The sequence below is a fragment of the Thermobia domestica genome, chromosome 7, assembly GCF_964235325.1.
Source record: "Thermobia domestica chromosome 7, izTheDome1.hap1.1, whole genome shotgun sequence".
Classification (NCBI taxonomy): Eukaryota; Metazoa; Arthropoda; class Insecta; order Zygentoma; family Lepismatidae; genus Thermobia; species Thermobia domestica.
Window position 1 is genome coordinate 24,054,211 of NC_137460.1, and position 15,334 is coordinate 24,069,544.

General features: G+C 35.5%; 1 protein-coding gene across 2 annotated transcripts in view; it reads left to right on the top strand.

Moving 5' to 3' along the window:
- The window catches only part of LOC145689916 (dual specificity protein kinase TTK-like), a 48,393-nt gene that overhangs the window by 31,297 nt on the left and 1,762 nt on the right, over nucleotides 1-15,334 (top strand). For both annotated transcript variants that reach the window (XM_081764263.1, XM_081764264.1), the window contains exons 5-7: nucleotides 1,916-2,082; nucleotides 3,598-3,815; nucleotides 9,088-9,441. In XM_081764263.1, the coding sequence (XP_081620389.1) occupies nucleotides 1,916-2,082; nucleotides 3,598-3,815; nucleotides 9,088-9,441 (739 nt within the window). The remainder of the gene's footprint in view (nucleotides 1-1,915; nucleotides 2,083-3,597; nucleotides 3,816-9,087; nucleotides 9,442-15,334) is intronic.

Sequence of the window (15,334 nt, forward strand, 5' to 3'; positions counted from 1 at the left end):
TCTCCTTCGCTCCCTCCCTCTCTTTCCTGCCACCATACCCCCTAGCACGTCCCTCGATACAGGTCCTTCTTATCCAATGTCCCAACCAGTCTTCCTCTTCTTAGTAATATCTAAAATTGTTCTTTTCTCTCATACCATTTCTAACACCCTCTCATTCGTTTCCAGGACGACCCAGCTAATTCGCTTAATTCTTCTTCACATCCACATTTCGAAAGTGTCCAGTCGTTTCTCATCATTTTTGCGTAATGTCCATGTTTCTGCTCCATACAGTACAATACTCCACATGAAGCATTTTATAAGTCTTTTTCTCAACTCTATTCAAGATTGCGTTCACCTCCGGTGCTTGGGGTCCCTGGTTCGATCCCAGCTCGCGCCGTGTGGACTTTGTGGTGGACAAACACCGTGCTCGTGGGTTTTCGGGGTTCTCCCGTTTCCTCCCACTTTCTTCATTCCACCATTTCATTCATTTCTCATAATCATTGTCTCTTTTAGCCTAACCGGCATAACCGTGGGACGTAAAACTCAAAGATTTCATTTCTGTAACAAGCGTCATATCATCTGCAAACAGTATACACCTAATCATTTTACCTCCTACTGCAGTAGATAATTAACAACAGATGGCTACTTTTAAAATTAAACTATGCATTACAACAGAAAGTTAAAAAGAAAATAGAATGAATCACCATAAACGAAATTATCGTTAACTATTGATTCGTTGCTGTTATTCTTTTAAATAATACGGAATAGCTATTCTTTAATATTCTTCAGCTGTATTTTGTTCAGGACACTTTCCGTGTTTGTTTTCAGTTCAAATAATTCAGTATGTTTACGTATATTAATTATGCAGCAGTAATTTTCCTGGCATACAATTGTTATTTGTTCTATATTAATTATCTAAAATAAAGGATTAATCTTTAGGCAAGAGCTTAAAAGTCTTAGTGGGTGGTATAGAAAATTGACCTATTGACCTATTCTTCTCCCACTACATGGTAGTGAAACAGATATTTTCACCGAAATTCGGTGTTGCCAACAAAATTCGAACTGGACGACAGCTTGGCGAGAATAGGAGGGGGGGGGTGAGTAAAAGCTGATGTCCTTCTTATGAGTAAGGAATGGAATGTCTTAAATGTTTTGGCGAAGAAAAAAGTAATCTGAAAACTCCAAGTGCTTGATATTGCTTTGTTATTCGACACTTTTAACCTGCTTTCAACAGAATATTTCTTCTTCTGTTGCGAAGGAACGACCCATATATGCAGGCAAATTGGTCAATGTCTGTTCATTTCTTCTTTCTCTATATAGAAAGAACCCACATCTCTAAGTCATTAATTACAGTGTAACGGGGACCAAAACTATGGCAACGTCGTTGGACACACATTAAGTTACAATGTCACTAGTAAAAGGATACGACTGTTCGGATAGTTCCGATTATCACCCACTAAGGCCATCTTGTTGTTGCGGCCACTATATGCAATTAGTCATTAGATTTTTGCTACCGAATAGTATATTTTCTGTAATTGTTGACACCTTTGTCAATGACTGTCAAATACAACTAAACTGGATTCGTGCCTCCCTATGGAAGTTTTTTCAGAGAAAAAATAAATAATCTCACATCTCAAAAACTATTACGAACTCGGATTCTGGAGAAAAGGCTTAATTTATGCCGAGTTTATAGGCTTATCATTGTTGAATTTGTTGTTCTAATGTGGGTAAAAATTGGAATGGATTTCTTGATCACTAATTCACTTTTCAGCTAGATGTACAATCTAACACGTAAAAATATATGAATCGTGCGAAGCTAACATAAAACTTACTTTGTCAGTTGCTATCAATTGATTTTGTATATTTTTATTTGTAAATGAGAGTATAATTAAGGAAAAGATATATATATTTGTATGTAAATTTCATCTTGTTTCAGTGAATATCAAGAGCGAGATAAGAAGTTATATGTAGTGATGGAGAAGGGGGACACAGATTTGGCAACTTTACTTAAGAGTTACACGAAAACCAAACGACCTTCCAAGCCTATGATATTATATTATTGGACAGAAATGTTAAATGCTGTAAAAGTTATCCATGAACAAGGTAAACAGCGCTTATTTTGTTTTTTAGCACTATGGAATTCACAGTTGGTAACAAAAGTTGATTATGTATTTTTGTAGGGCTCTCGAACAGCCGATTTATGGTTTGGGTTCAGTCACATTAGGTCCGATCCCATGATAAATTGTAAGCACAGTTTATAAAAGATCTCACTGAAAAGGAACGTAAAATCTCTAAACAAAGCCCACTTTGACTTTGGTCTAATGTAACAATAGTAATTTCTAAGATACATATAGTGTATTTAATGTAATAAATATGGTAAAGTTCCACGCAGAAGACAGTAATTTTTCTCGATAATTTCAATGGCAGAAAAGATAATAGAAATATATATATATATATTCTGGTAGCCAAAAGTATCCGGATTCTGGAAAATTTATTATCCGGAATCAGAAATTTCACTTTCCGGATTTCGGAAAAATCCAGGATTTTTCCGAAATATAAGAATCTTCTAAATTCCGGAATTTAGCCGATATCGGAATTTTTCAAAACTGAAATTTTCCGGATTCCGGAATTGGCCATCTAATATATATATATAAAATTCAAAACCTGTGTGTGTGTCTATGAGAGAAAGGGTAATGTTTTTAAAATTTGGTGTTCTTTAATATATTTAGAAAGCTGAAAGAAAGTTGTCGGTTTTGGAGTTACATGTTAAGGATTACCAACGCAATTGCCTGGTGAAATTACCAAGAGACTCGTCTGCTGACTCTTACATGTAAAAACTAAAACACGATCTTCATTGTTATATGTTTATTATTCTGTGCTGGTGATGTTGAGATGGTGCGAAGTTTTGTGCTTGATATGGGTGGGTACAAACAAGCTGACACAGTTTTACGAAACAAAGTTGCTTTTCATTTTTCAAGAACAATTACTGTATATAAATATACTGTATAACAAAGATACGTATTCCTGTTAATAAAACTATTAAGTGTTCAGGTGTTTTTTGAGCCAGTGTAAGGTGTTACCGGTACCAATGAAGGTGGCAATTTTTCCGAACAAGATATGTTTTTCTGCTATTTTCTTCTTAAGTCTTTGAAGCTTTACAAAAGTAACTATAATAACTTGTAATGGTATTCATTTCAACCCACAAGATACATGTACATGTCATTTTGAAATTGATGATTTATGATTTAAGGGGCGAAATCTCGAATATAGGCCGCATCACGATTTTTCAAGCCAAAATTTAGGGGAAAATGTGCGGCCAACATTCGCGCAAAATACGGTATTATATACATTTCAATATTTCGTTATGTGCACTGTTCACATTCTTACACACAATTAATACGTTTAAGTATTAGTTCTTGGACAGTCAGCTGCAAAAGGTTTTTTTATTACTATTATTATTGATTGCTTCCGGAACAGAAACATTTTTTTTCTTGTTGGATACAACCTCAGGTTCATGTCAGAATTTTGTAATAGAAGACGACTTCAGGAAAATTGAAACATGGTTTATTACAGATTATATCTATGAAAACTAAAATTTTGTTTTGTTTGTTTTCGTAGGCATTATTCATTCTGATTTGAAACCAGCCAATTTCCTATTGGTAGCAGGATGCTTGAAGCTCATTGATTTCGGTATTGCTAGTTCTATTCAAAACGACATGACGAGCATTATCAAAGACACACAAGTAGGAACTTATAATTATATGAGTCCTGAAGCGATTCAAGACACGAAGCAGAATACACAGTCAAGAGGGCGCCAATATAGACCAGCTATTAAGGTACTGTTTTCAAAATACAATTTTCCCAATTTCGTTTTAAATTTGAGCTGATATAATTATTTATTTGTTGTTTAGAGAAGAGTGTAAATATGTATATTTTTTTTCTTTCTTTTAACCCCTAAGCAAAATTAACATTCCCCACGCCGTAAGAGTCTGTGGACCACCGATGGGCAACTAGCGACATCTCGTCGAAAATTGGCGGCCTCGCAGCGATGATCCATGGTGGCCCCACTTCCGTTTTGAAAATTATACCAACAGCGGTAGAGAAGCAACGAAACCCAGTGAACCACAAAATTACTCCCCCAAAATATGTTAAATCGCCTGTATGCGTTATTTGTTTACATTAAAGGTGAGTTTAACGCTAAAAACAAGTACCCCGGGGTGGGTGCAATCCACCAACGTTATGGTTACTAAGTGCGTGTTCTTCCGACTTCGCCACGGAAGCGATGAAGAAAAATCTCGCTTGTAGAGGGATAAATCGTTGAGGTATTTTCAATTTAGCCAATCAGAACTCCTTTAACCGTGTATATGCGAAGATAACCGTTTGGGATCAGATAAAATGCATTCACCGTGTAATTTTATTACAAAACGACGCGCGTCTATTTACTCTATTTCATAGTTCTCCCATTAAATTCATACAATTACACGCACTCATCTCAAGATTTTTCACTTCATGATGTAGAGACAGGGGCTAGTCTTGACCCCTGGAGCTCACTTTAGGAACAATTCGTCAGGAAAAAATAATATATAATAATAATAACCGCGGACCAATCGAAGGAACGCGGACCAAAATGAAGTCCTCGCTGTTACGCGGTGGGAACTTCAACACCCGGATTCTAGGTATCTGTTTCGACTCGACGAATGCTGGCGCCAGTGGCACACTAGTTGCAGTCCTTCGGTGCGTCGCTATATCGACGATTGACATTTACCGACAAGTGGGCCACTAGATGTTGGTAACGTTTACGGCGTGGGATTATCAATTGGGTCGATGTCCCTACATATATATGTATATTAGGGTAGACCGAAAAAAATAAAAATGACCGGAAGATATAACCTTTTTTTTAAACTCCTTTTTAGTCTCCCTAATTCGAACTTTTCCGCGGTATTACGACTTGAAAAAACGATTTTAATGTTTTTCGGCCCACTCTAATATATATATATATATATATATATGCTAGGTTAGGTTAATGACACCTTAAAGAAATGTATTGACAGAATGGATTATGTATAGCACTGAAGCAACGCAGGACTTCGGAGAACAACAACGCTTAATTATCAAGAACTACTACACAAATCCGAATGACAAATCAAGTGTTTGGGGGAGTAAAATACATTTAATACGTTTATCAGGGATATTATATAGTTGTGGCAAATAGAACATCGTAAGAAAAGCGAACATGGATAACAGGTCTGACGAAATGAGAGACAACTGTATATTGTGAATTCAGGAATTCTATTTGGAGCTAGAAATGAAACCCCGTGATTGTTTCTCGAAATATTGTTTACTACCTTCAATCAACAAAACGTGTTCGTTCACACATTATCTACAAGGATAAATAAGAAATGCCAACCATAAATACATATAATCAGAGAATAATTTCTGTCCGTATCTAAGAATGTCCATAAAAGGGAAGGTTCTATCCGTATTATGGATATGTCCGCTATTGAGGAGTGTCTATTAAGGGAGGTTTTATTGTAATAAATAGAATATTAATGCAACAAAAATATTTAGACGCACCCTCGTTTGTCTAATAGAAGACACATACCATGACCATTGTTACTTGAGGTACACAACGCTCGATATTTAAGTCTTCAACTCCGTTGGCGAAATTGTGCTTTACATTATTCTGCCATAGTGATTCGTTTCTTTTTATTCCTGGGGGCCGCGGTGGCTCATTGGTAGAGCGTTCACCTCTGGTGCTTGGGGTCCCGGGTTCAAACCCTGCTCCCGCCAAGTGAACTTTGTGGTGGACAAACACCGTGTGCGTGGGTTTTCTCGGGGTTCTCCCGTTTCCTCCCACTTTCTTCATTCCACCATTTCATTCATTTCTCATAATCACCGTCTCCTTTAGCCTAACCGGCATAACCGTGGGACGTAAAACTTAAAGATTTCATTTTTTTTTCTTTTTATTCCTTGGCATTTTTCCTATTCTTAACCATGGTGACGGAGGCTGTAGGGTAAAGCCGAAAGCTCAAGAACTAAGAGTAATAGCCTTTAAATGTTTCTCAGTTTTTTTAAACACAAGATTGCGTCGAATATAGCGAGGAACACATAAGAGGGAGTAATAGAATTACTGAGAGAGGGAATGAGCAAAGAGATACTAGAGAAGAACCTACGGATAATGAGAGCACAATTCTTCTAGTATTATTTACTATTGGTCGTGAATACGTGTTTTCCAGAGACATATATTTTAGAAAAAACGTTGGAACGAAAGAGGCTAGTAAACTTACCTCTGGTACGATCCGAAGGGTTAGTAGAATTCCTACAAATTTCCTCCGGAACTACTTTCTGTGAATGTCTCCCCCTCCTCGAGTAAACTCTTAGGGGGGTCATGGTGGCTCAGTGGTAGAGCGCTTACCTCTGGTGCGTGGGTCCCTGGTTCGATACCCGGCAGGTAAGTTTGTTGTGGACAACATCGTGCCCTTGGATTTTCTCGGGGTACTCCCGTTTCCTCCCACTTTCTCATTCCACCAATTCTTCCACTATCATTCACTTGCCTTAGTCATCGTCTCCCTTAACCTAAAGAGCATAAATGTGGGACGTTAAACTGAAAGATTTCGTTTCAGTTTTTCATTTCGAATACTCTTGTGGAAAAAAAAAGTTGAAAACAAAGCACAAATGGTGATAACCGAAGACCCATTGCGCAAAACCTGCAAGCTCTGTAGCCTAGTTGTTCATATAAGTCGTAAAGTAACATGAACAAAGTCATGATATACAAAAGGTTTAAAAAAAAAAAAAAAAAGCGTAACTGAACCGAGAATTAAACTCGCGTACCGTGCCGATGAGTTAAACATTAGACTACCCAACCCGCCCTCTGAACAACCATACACTCTATCACTGTCGGTGCTCACTGAGATCACGTCGACCGTACCACATCTCTTGTTATGGGTGAACAACCAAGTGTGTACATTACAGAACACCTTTTGTTAGTGATTTTACAGTGCATTGTGTGTTTATCTTAGTGTCGTGTCTACAACGGAAGAACATTTTACTATTTTCTACAGATCCAGATAGTTCTGCAGACACCAGATAAGTCATTCTTTTATATTATTTTATATTTTGTTCGTTTTCCCTGGAAGATATCAGGCCTTTTACTCTGTATTGTTTTTAAAGCCGGAACGTTTAAATAATAAATACTTCATACGCAATACTTTTCTTTATATATTGAATGTAGAATACTTCTTCATCCACCACCCTTCACTGTTGCATAGAATTGGGCTTGATCCTGTAAGATGTTTTTGCATGTCTTGATGAATCTGTTTGTCCGTATTATAGCCCTTCAGGAAGAGATATCGAGGCACTGCACGATCGGTGATATGCTGTTCAAAGAAGATGGCTCCGTTCTGGCGTACAATTCTACTTACAGAGAAGGAACGGTTCAGCATTAGAACATGTATCCTCGTAGGGATTACGTATAACACCTACTATCTAACATAGAAACATTACATCAATCAGAAATGCTACTTTCTGTGTCAGAGCACATACTTTCTAGCCGATCCTTCTATTTATGTAACTGATAGCAACATTTCCAAATATCACTAAAAAGATGATCCAGATAAAAATCTTACAAAAATTGTAAATAACGTATTGGAAGAAAAATACACAGTACCAACACTGTTGCCGTCAGGTGTCGATGAGAGAACTTGCACTTTTCACAAATGATTATCTAACCTACTTCGATCTCGCGACAGTTTTCCTTATATTAGTGTATTGTATAGGTTATCGTTGTAATCGTCATCAGCACCACTTCTTAAAAGGCGTGATTCGTTACATCATCTTTGTAGAGGTTGTTTCCTTATAAAACATGTTGAATAACAACCTTATCCTCCTACTTAATACAGAAACCGTGCCCATCTCCTTTAATGAATTCTTGTGAATTTTACTTATTGATATAAAAAACACCACTTCCACGTAGAATGTCCGTCAGATTGTGCGTGAATGTCTATCGTACAAGAAAACTGAAAACCATCTGGGGTTATTTCTTAAGACAATAATTTACGCATTTTTAATCAAATTATTAAAAATAAAATGAAAACGCAAACTCCGTTTATTGGGTCTGTAAGAGTTTTTCCTGGACGGTTTCTCCTACTTATGCTGTAGCTTTCGTGGGTGTGTACAGACGCAAGCAACGGAGTTAATGTTTTCACTTTAATCTCTAAGGTCAGTAAGAGTTTTTTTAAAAAAGCATGTGTTTATTTTATTATTATTATTATTATTATTATTATTATTATTATTATTATTATTATTATTATTATTATTATTATTATGTTTTATTAGGCTTCTGTGCCATAAAATGAATAGAGATTACTACTCACGTACTTATGAATAGTAGAAACAGTTTTGGAAGTTACAGGCAGTAAGTGACAGGAGAAAACTTATTGAAAGTGATTTTATTCAAAAAATACTAGACAATAGATATCATAGTGAATATTTCTTCCATAATAAGGGTACCAATGTATAATACGAGAAATAGATCAATATTAATTTCTTTGAAGCCAAAATATGTAATTTTAAGAAGAATGATCAATTACTTTAATTTAATTTAATTTAATTTATTTTTATCAGTACAGAAGCATGAATTTTAGGGTTTGACAAATATTACTTTTGTATTTTTGATAATGTATCTACTTTGAGACAAAAAATATTTGGTATAAATTTGACAACGAATTATTAATTCGATATATTTTATTTAATCTAAGACTTTGTTATTTATCATTTGTTTTATTGTTTCAGTTGATAGGTTACATTGTATGCAATATGTTTTTTGTTCAATAACGTGCTGTATTTTTGCCATTAGGCTGTTCATGGCACAGAAATAAACATTATTGTTATTTATTCTTCTAAAGACTACTATACCTTGCTTAAAGCTCACTTTAAACTGTAAAAATTGTGTTCTCCTCACTATTGCTATCTTTTTTGTTGTAACCAGGTTATCATCTTCCAATATTTTTCACGGTCGCATATCAAAATTTTGTAATCTTTTTTTGTAAATGGTTAAGTAAGTAATAGTTTAGTTGATTGTTACTCTGCTTTTTGTTTCTGCTGTTACAGATTGGTGTAAAATCAGACGTTTGGTCTTTAGGCTGCATCTTGTACAACCTTGTGTACGGTAAGACTCCATTTCAACATATAATTAACGTGTTTGCAAAACTTCGCGCCATATGCGACCCTGAATACGAAATAGAATTTCCGGAATTCGACGAGCCTTTGTTGGTTGATGCAATGAAGAGGTGTCTTGTACGGAACCCGAAAGAACGGGCCAGTGTCGATGAACTTTTGCAGCATCCGTCTGTTACAAGATCTGATGTTCCATGTCGCAAGGAATCTCCAGAAGAGCGACTGAAAAGTGTACAAGAGACGCTCAGTGAAATTCTTACTCCTAACAGTCAGAAGATGGCTGCAGTGGTTAGTGATGATAGATACTTATTTATTATGTCTAATGCTGCTATCTTGTAATTAATTACTGCTAATTGTTTGACCATTCTACTCTTAAAGCTTTCTAATATTTCATAATTTGATATATTACTACTTTCTTGCATATGTATTTCGTTGCTGCTTTCTTGTTATTATTATTTTATACATTATAAGAGGACAGTTCGATAGAAGAATTTGACTTCAGTGATACGTATTTAAAAACTATATTACATTACTTTTTGACATAATCGCCATTCAGGTTAGTCTTAACAATGGTTTGAAATTCTTTCTGCAAAAATATCTGCCACTTGGAAATGAAGCCACCCTTTAAAAGCATCTTGAAGTACAGTGTCATTGTTACAGCGGTGCTATACATTGTTTTATGTGCTTGAAGAGGTGGTATTCGCTTTGTGCCTAATCTGGGCTATATTGGGGATGTCCCAACGAAACTACTGCATAGTTCTTGCGTGCTTCGAGTGGTGTATGAGTAAACTCTATCGAGAACAATCACTTCACCGGAAATCAATATGTACCGTTCTGAATCTCAATTTTCGTAATGCTTCACAGGATGAGTTTAAAATTATGGACAAACTACGCTCCATGAACTCTACTAGCAGTAATCCTTTGGCATTCCAGAATACTGTTGCCATAACACCTCTGGCAAATGTTTGCAGAGATCTTTTCTAGCTTTCGTTGACTCCATTGAGAGCAGTTTGCTTTTGATAGACATGTACAACACCCATGTGTTCTTGCCAATCACAGTTCTAAGAAATCGTTCTCCTTTGACATAACGGGAGAGAGACCAAAACTGTGTGTTATGTGCTTCTCAGAAAGGAGTTTTCGTGCTCAATGAGAACAGAAGTTGCGGTAATCCGATTTTTCTACCACTACCTCGTACAAAACAGTTCAAGAATTTTGCGGACTGAAGTTAAGGCTTTTTGTCAATTTTCTGCACGAGTTCATCACTAACTATAGATGGAAGACCATTTCTATTCCTCATAATGCACTAGTTAGTCCATCTTTAAATATACGACACAATCGAGGTAGACACCTTCACTCATTTTGGTCCAGGGGGCGCGGTGGCTGTGGTAGATTGTTTACTTCCGGTGCTTGGGGTTCCTGGTTCGATCCCAGCTCGCTTCGTGTGGACTTTGTGGTGGACAAACACCGTACTCGTGGGTTTGCTCGGGGTTCTCCTGTTTCCTCCCACTTTCTTCATTCCACCACTTCACTCATCTCTCATCATCACCGTCTTCCTTGGCCTAACCGGCATAACCGTGGGACGTAAAACTTAAAGATTTCATTTCATTTTTTCATTATTTCGTCCATGAACATTCACCTTTCGCAAAGAATCTTATCTATCAAAATTTGTTTCTCCCACAGGAAGCATATTACTGTACGCACATTTCACGGACTTTCTATCACAGTGTTCATTTCGAACTGCTTTAGCGGACAAATAAACTGCAACATAACCTTCTCTTTTCACCTCTCACTGCGTATTAACCTAGTTATGCGACGTCACAGATCAGGCATTGCTATCCCCGAATACTTTTCGTACATGCGCAAACAGAGTTCTTTTTCTTTCTTTCAAATTGTCCTGGTATATTTATATTAGCTATAATAATGGTTGGGTAAAAATATTTTGTGATATAAGCATATGTTTGACCGGTTGAGAAAGATATGTTTTATGTGAAAATATACTGAGCAAGGAATCGAAATAATTTGTGGGTGCAGTTTCGTATTGTTCTGTGGATATTTGGATGCAGAAATTCGTTTTATGTAAACAGTATTTGGAATTAGAGGTGTGGTTGTAGTGTTGCGAATAAACTCTGAATTTGAATAAAAGCTAAATCAGATTTGTATTTTTATGGTGCGATGTCTTTTTGTAATATATCCATTGCACTAGCTATAAAGCTTCTGCGTATGTGAAAAGAGGTTCTCCCAGACTAATAGAGACTGTTAGTTATTATCCAGACCATTCCATCGCAGTCGCTGTTTGTATAGACTATATCTATATCAAATATTGCCATCTTTTTTGTATAAGTAGAACTGGGTTTAGTTTTGCTCCAGCTGTTCCATGTAATGGAGAATGTGTCAGCTTAGTTAATGATAAGCACCAATAGATATAATCTGCTAGTTATTAGTGTACTTAGCTACATTCGAGGCCTGTCGGAAAAGTATCCAACCATGATCCCAGAAAACCAATGGAATTATTTGCCACACACACATACAACCCCTTCTCCAGAAAGAACAAATCTTAAAAGCCACGGTCTTAAGTATGCTACCCGATCATGAACAACAAAAGGGATGAAAGTGCACTTGCACTCAGAAGGGCCTAAACACTACAAATACAATCTCGTTGTGTCAGTCTTCCTTTTTAATAATAATCTATTATTAGTGAAAGATAAAGCAAACACACTTGCAGAGGAAAATGGTAATCCTTTTTGTAGAATTCAATCTCAATATATCAGTTTGTAATTCCAGTGCAACTAGCTCTTTTATCTTTATTTCTTGATTTTCCTTCTACATCTGTTAAAAATAAAAAAAATAACTCGTTTCTACCTTCAATGGTAAATAACTTGTTTGCGATAAAGGTAAGACTAGTTATCATATCAAAACTGTGATAACTAACTAAATGGAACAGGTGTACGCAACTGTTCGAGAATTGAGTTCTTGTATTTGACAACAATCAAGCAATCCATGCTGAGATTTGTTTGACTGTTTGCTTTAGCACTGTCTTATGTTACCTTTTAAACTAATGCGACCTAAACATGATTTATGAATGTAGTGTTCAAATAGAAGGTCAGCTTAGTAAATTTAACTACCATCATCATGAAGTCTGTTTCCAATAAGATATATTTATTTTAAATATTTTAATATAGTTATAACAGATTTTGCCGCCCCGTGCAAATGTACGTATTGTACATATGATAGGTATATGTCTTATCTTTGAACTTCTTTTTTTCAAACTGTTATTAACATTGTAGATGTTCTATAGCTACTTTAATGCGGGTCATATTCCCATCTTTTTCAAAGTGCTTTCTCTTGAAATCATCCTCCCCTCTGATATGGTTACTCACTGTCTTTTGTTATATTGCTCTCATTCGTCACTGGAACGAATTAACGAATTATTCACTACAAGAATCACAACACAATGTACTTGCTACCGCGGTGGCTCAGTGGTAGAGCGCTTACTTCTGGTGCATGAGGTCTTTAATTCGCTCCCAGCACATGCCAAGTGGGATTTGTAGTGGAAAAACCTTGTGTGCGAGTGTTTTTTGGTGATTTTCCTGTTTCCTCCCCCTTTATTCATTCCAGCATTGTAGTCGTTATGATCCAGGTTTGAGTGATTTAAACCAATATAAATTTAAGAGCAAAAACACCACAAAGTGTCTGAACTTCATAGTGATTTTTTTTTTTCGCATCTCAAATCATCTACAAGTTTTTTTTTTTATTATTATTATTATTACACACGTTAAACTCAGGAAACTTGAATGAAAATGTTTTATTAAAATCAAAAATATTTTCTGCATGTAAATTATTCACTGTAGCTTTGGAAAATTCAAGATTACTAATAAAACTCCAACTGACCAAAGCAGTATATATATTTTAAAATTATATATTTCTGTTACAGTTTCGGTTATGTAACATAGCCTTTCTCAGACACATTATGGGAGAAATATCCAATTTTGACAGCTTATATACAATCTGGATGCAAGACACGCCCACTTTCTCTTTACAAAACTTAAACTTTTAATTGGCTCTAAACATAAACTTTTAATTGGATATTTCTCCCATAATGTGTCTGAGGAAGGCTATATTACATAGCCGAAACTGTAACACACATATAATTTTAAATATATATATATACTGCTTTGGTCAGTTGGAGTTTTATTTGTAATTTTCTGCATATGTATATGGTTCGTATCCTTATTCCCTTCTTTTATTTTTTGATTTGCAAATTAAATTAAATCGTCATACTTCTACTCATTGAACTGACTTGGACTAAATTACATCTCCTGTACTCTATTTGAAATTGTCCATTTTATTTTAATAACGTGTATAACTGTAAAGTGATTTCACTCATGTAGTTGTATATCTCCTTTTCCTTCTGAAGCGACTCCTAAAACATTTACGAGTATGCAAGATCAGTACAACATTTTCTATCAAGTGTCCTCCGTGGATAACTTAATAGCCTCGTCGCTTTTGTAATTAAGGGATGCCGCGTTCGAGTCCAGATGGAGGGCCTTGGGAGATGACCATTGGAGGTGGAAGTCAAGTAGTAGTTTGTATCCCAATTTAAGGGTTGATAGATTCTTCAGAGAGAAAAAAAAGGAAGATCTTACGACTTTTAGGGAAAGAACAAAACATATGTGATATTGAGAATGTACATTTACCAAACATCTATGGTTTCACGTAGTAACACAAAATAATTTTAATTGGAAATTGGGACAGTTTCATTTTTAAAAAATCAACGCAAAAAAGTATAGTATAATTCTCAGTAGGAGATCATATGGCGATATGACAAATCTTTGTTGCCTTTTAACTACAGTCCCTTTTTTTAAGTTCAAAAATATTTTCAGGACATACGTACAAAATTCACACTTCGAGCTCTGCTTTTATTAGTTCACAGTAGCTTCTTCTCCTGGCATCAGTATATTCTGCTTTTATTAGTTCACAGTAGCCTCTGTTCCTGACATCAGTATGTTGTTCTTTTATTAGTTCATAGTAGCTTCTCTTCCTGACATAAGTATATTCTGCTTTTATATTAGTTCACAGTAGCTTCTGTTCCTGATATCAACATATTCTGCTTTTATTATTTCACAATAGCTTCTGTTCCTGACATCAACATATTCTGCTTTTATTAGCTCAAAGTGGCTTCTGTTCCTCAGAACAATATATTCTACTTTCATTAGTTCACAGTAGCTTCTGTTCCTGATATAAATATATTCTGCTTTTATTAGCTCACAGTAGCTTCAGTTACTCACATTAGCATAACATGATGGATAGAAACTGCGACATGGTCGAGACGATGTTGACAGATGCTAAAACCAAATTATTCTTAATCATAAGGTTGTAGTATCGGCTAGATAGGAGGTAAAAACGCAAGCTATTGTATTTTCTCCCTAATTAGTAATATACATCACTGTGTTGCGTTATTAACAATGTGAGAAATTAATTTCCCTAATTAAAAAGAAAAAAAAATGCACTAACAAAGTCGTATAAAAACATTTCTAAAATGCCCAGGACTATAATTTATTTTATTTATTAACGAAAACGAAAGAAATTATTTTACGAAGAAAATAAGAATGTATAACGTGTCAGAAAAATGCAAACTTACGAAGAAAGAAAAAAAAAACCAAGAATCTGGCAGCCCTATTTAAGCTTTAGGTCCTGTTATTCTTAACTCCATTGTTGTATAAGAATGTTAGGTGAATTTTCTCATTTTTTTTTATCCGCGTATAATATAAGTAAAGCCAATCTTTTTTAAAAATTGTTTAAACAAAACAAACAAAACCTGTTTTGCCACCCTGTTATGATTACAGACTCCCTTAGCTGGTGCAGAATCGTAGAACGTTAAAAAGTTATTAATTAAACACATCCTGCAGCTACAATTTTTTGTTATTCATTTATCTTATTCGTCACCAAAAACAAGAGTGAATAGTATCCAGAATGATAAGATCTTCCTAAAGTATATAACTTCCAAGTGGTAGTTTTTAGTAAGTGATGCATTATTGAAGCTGCATTACGCGAACACCTCAAAACGTAACATCATATCAGCCACAGAATGCATATTAGCTAGTGGAGCAATATACAAGTCAATATGCTAACTAAACTAACTCTATGGTCTATGGAACCTGAAGGTTCAATGCCATGTTCACAA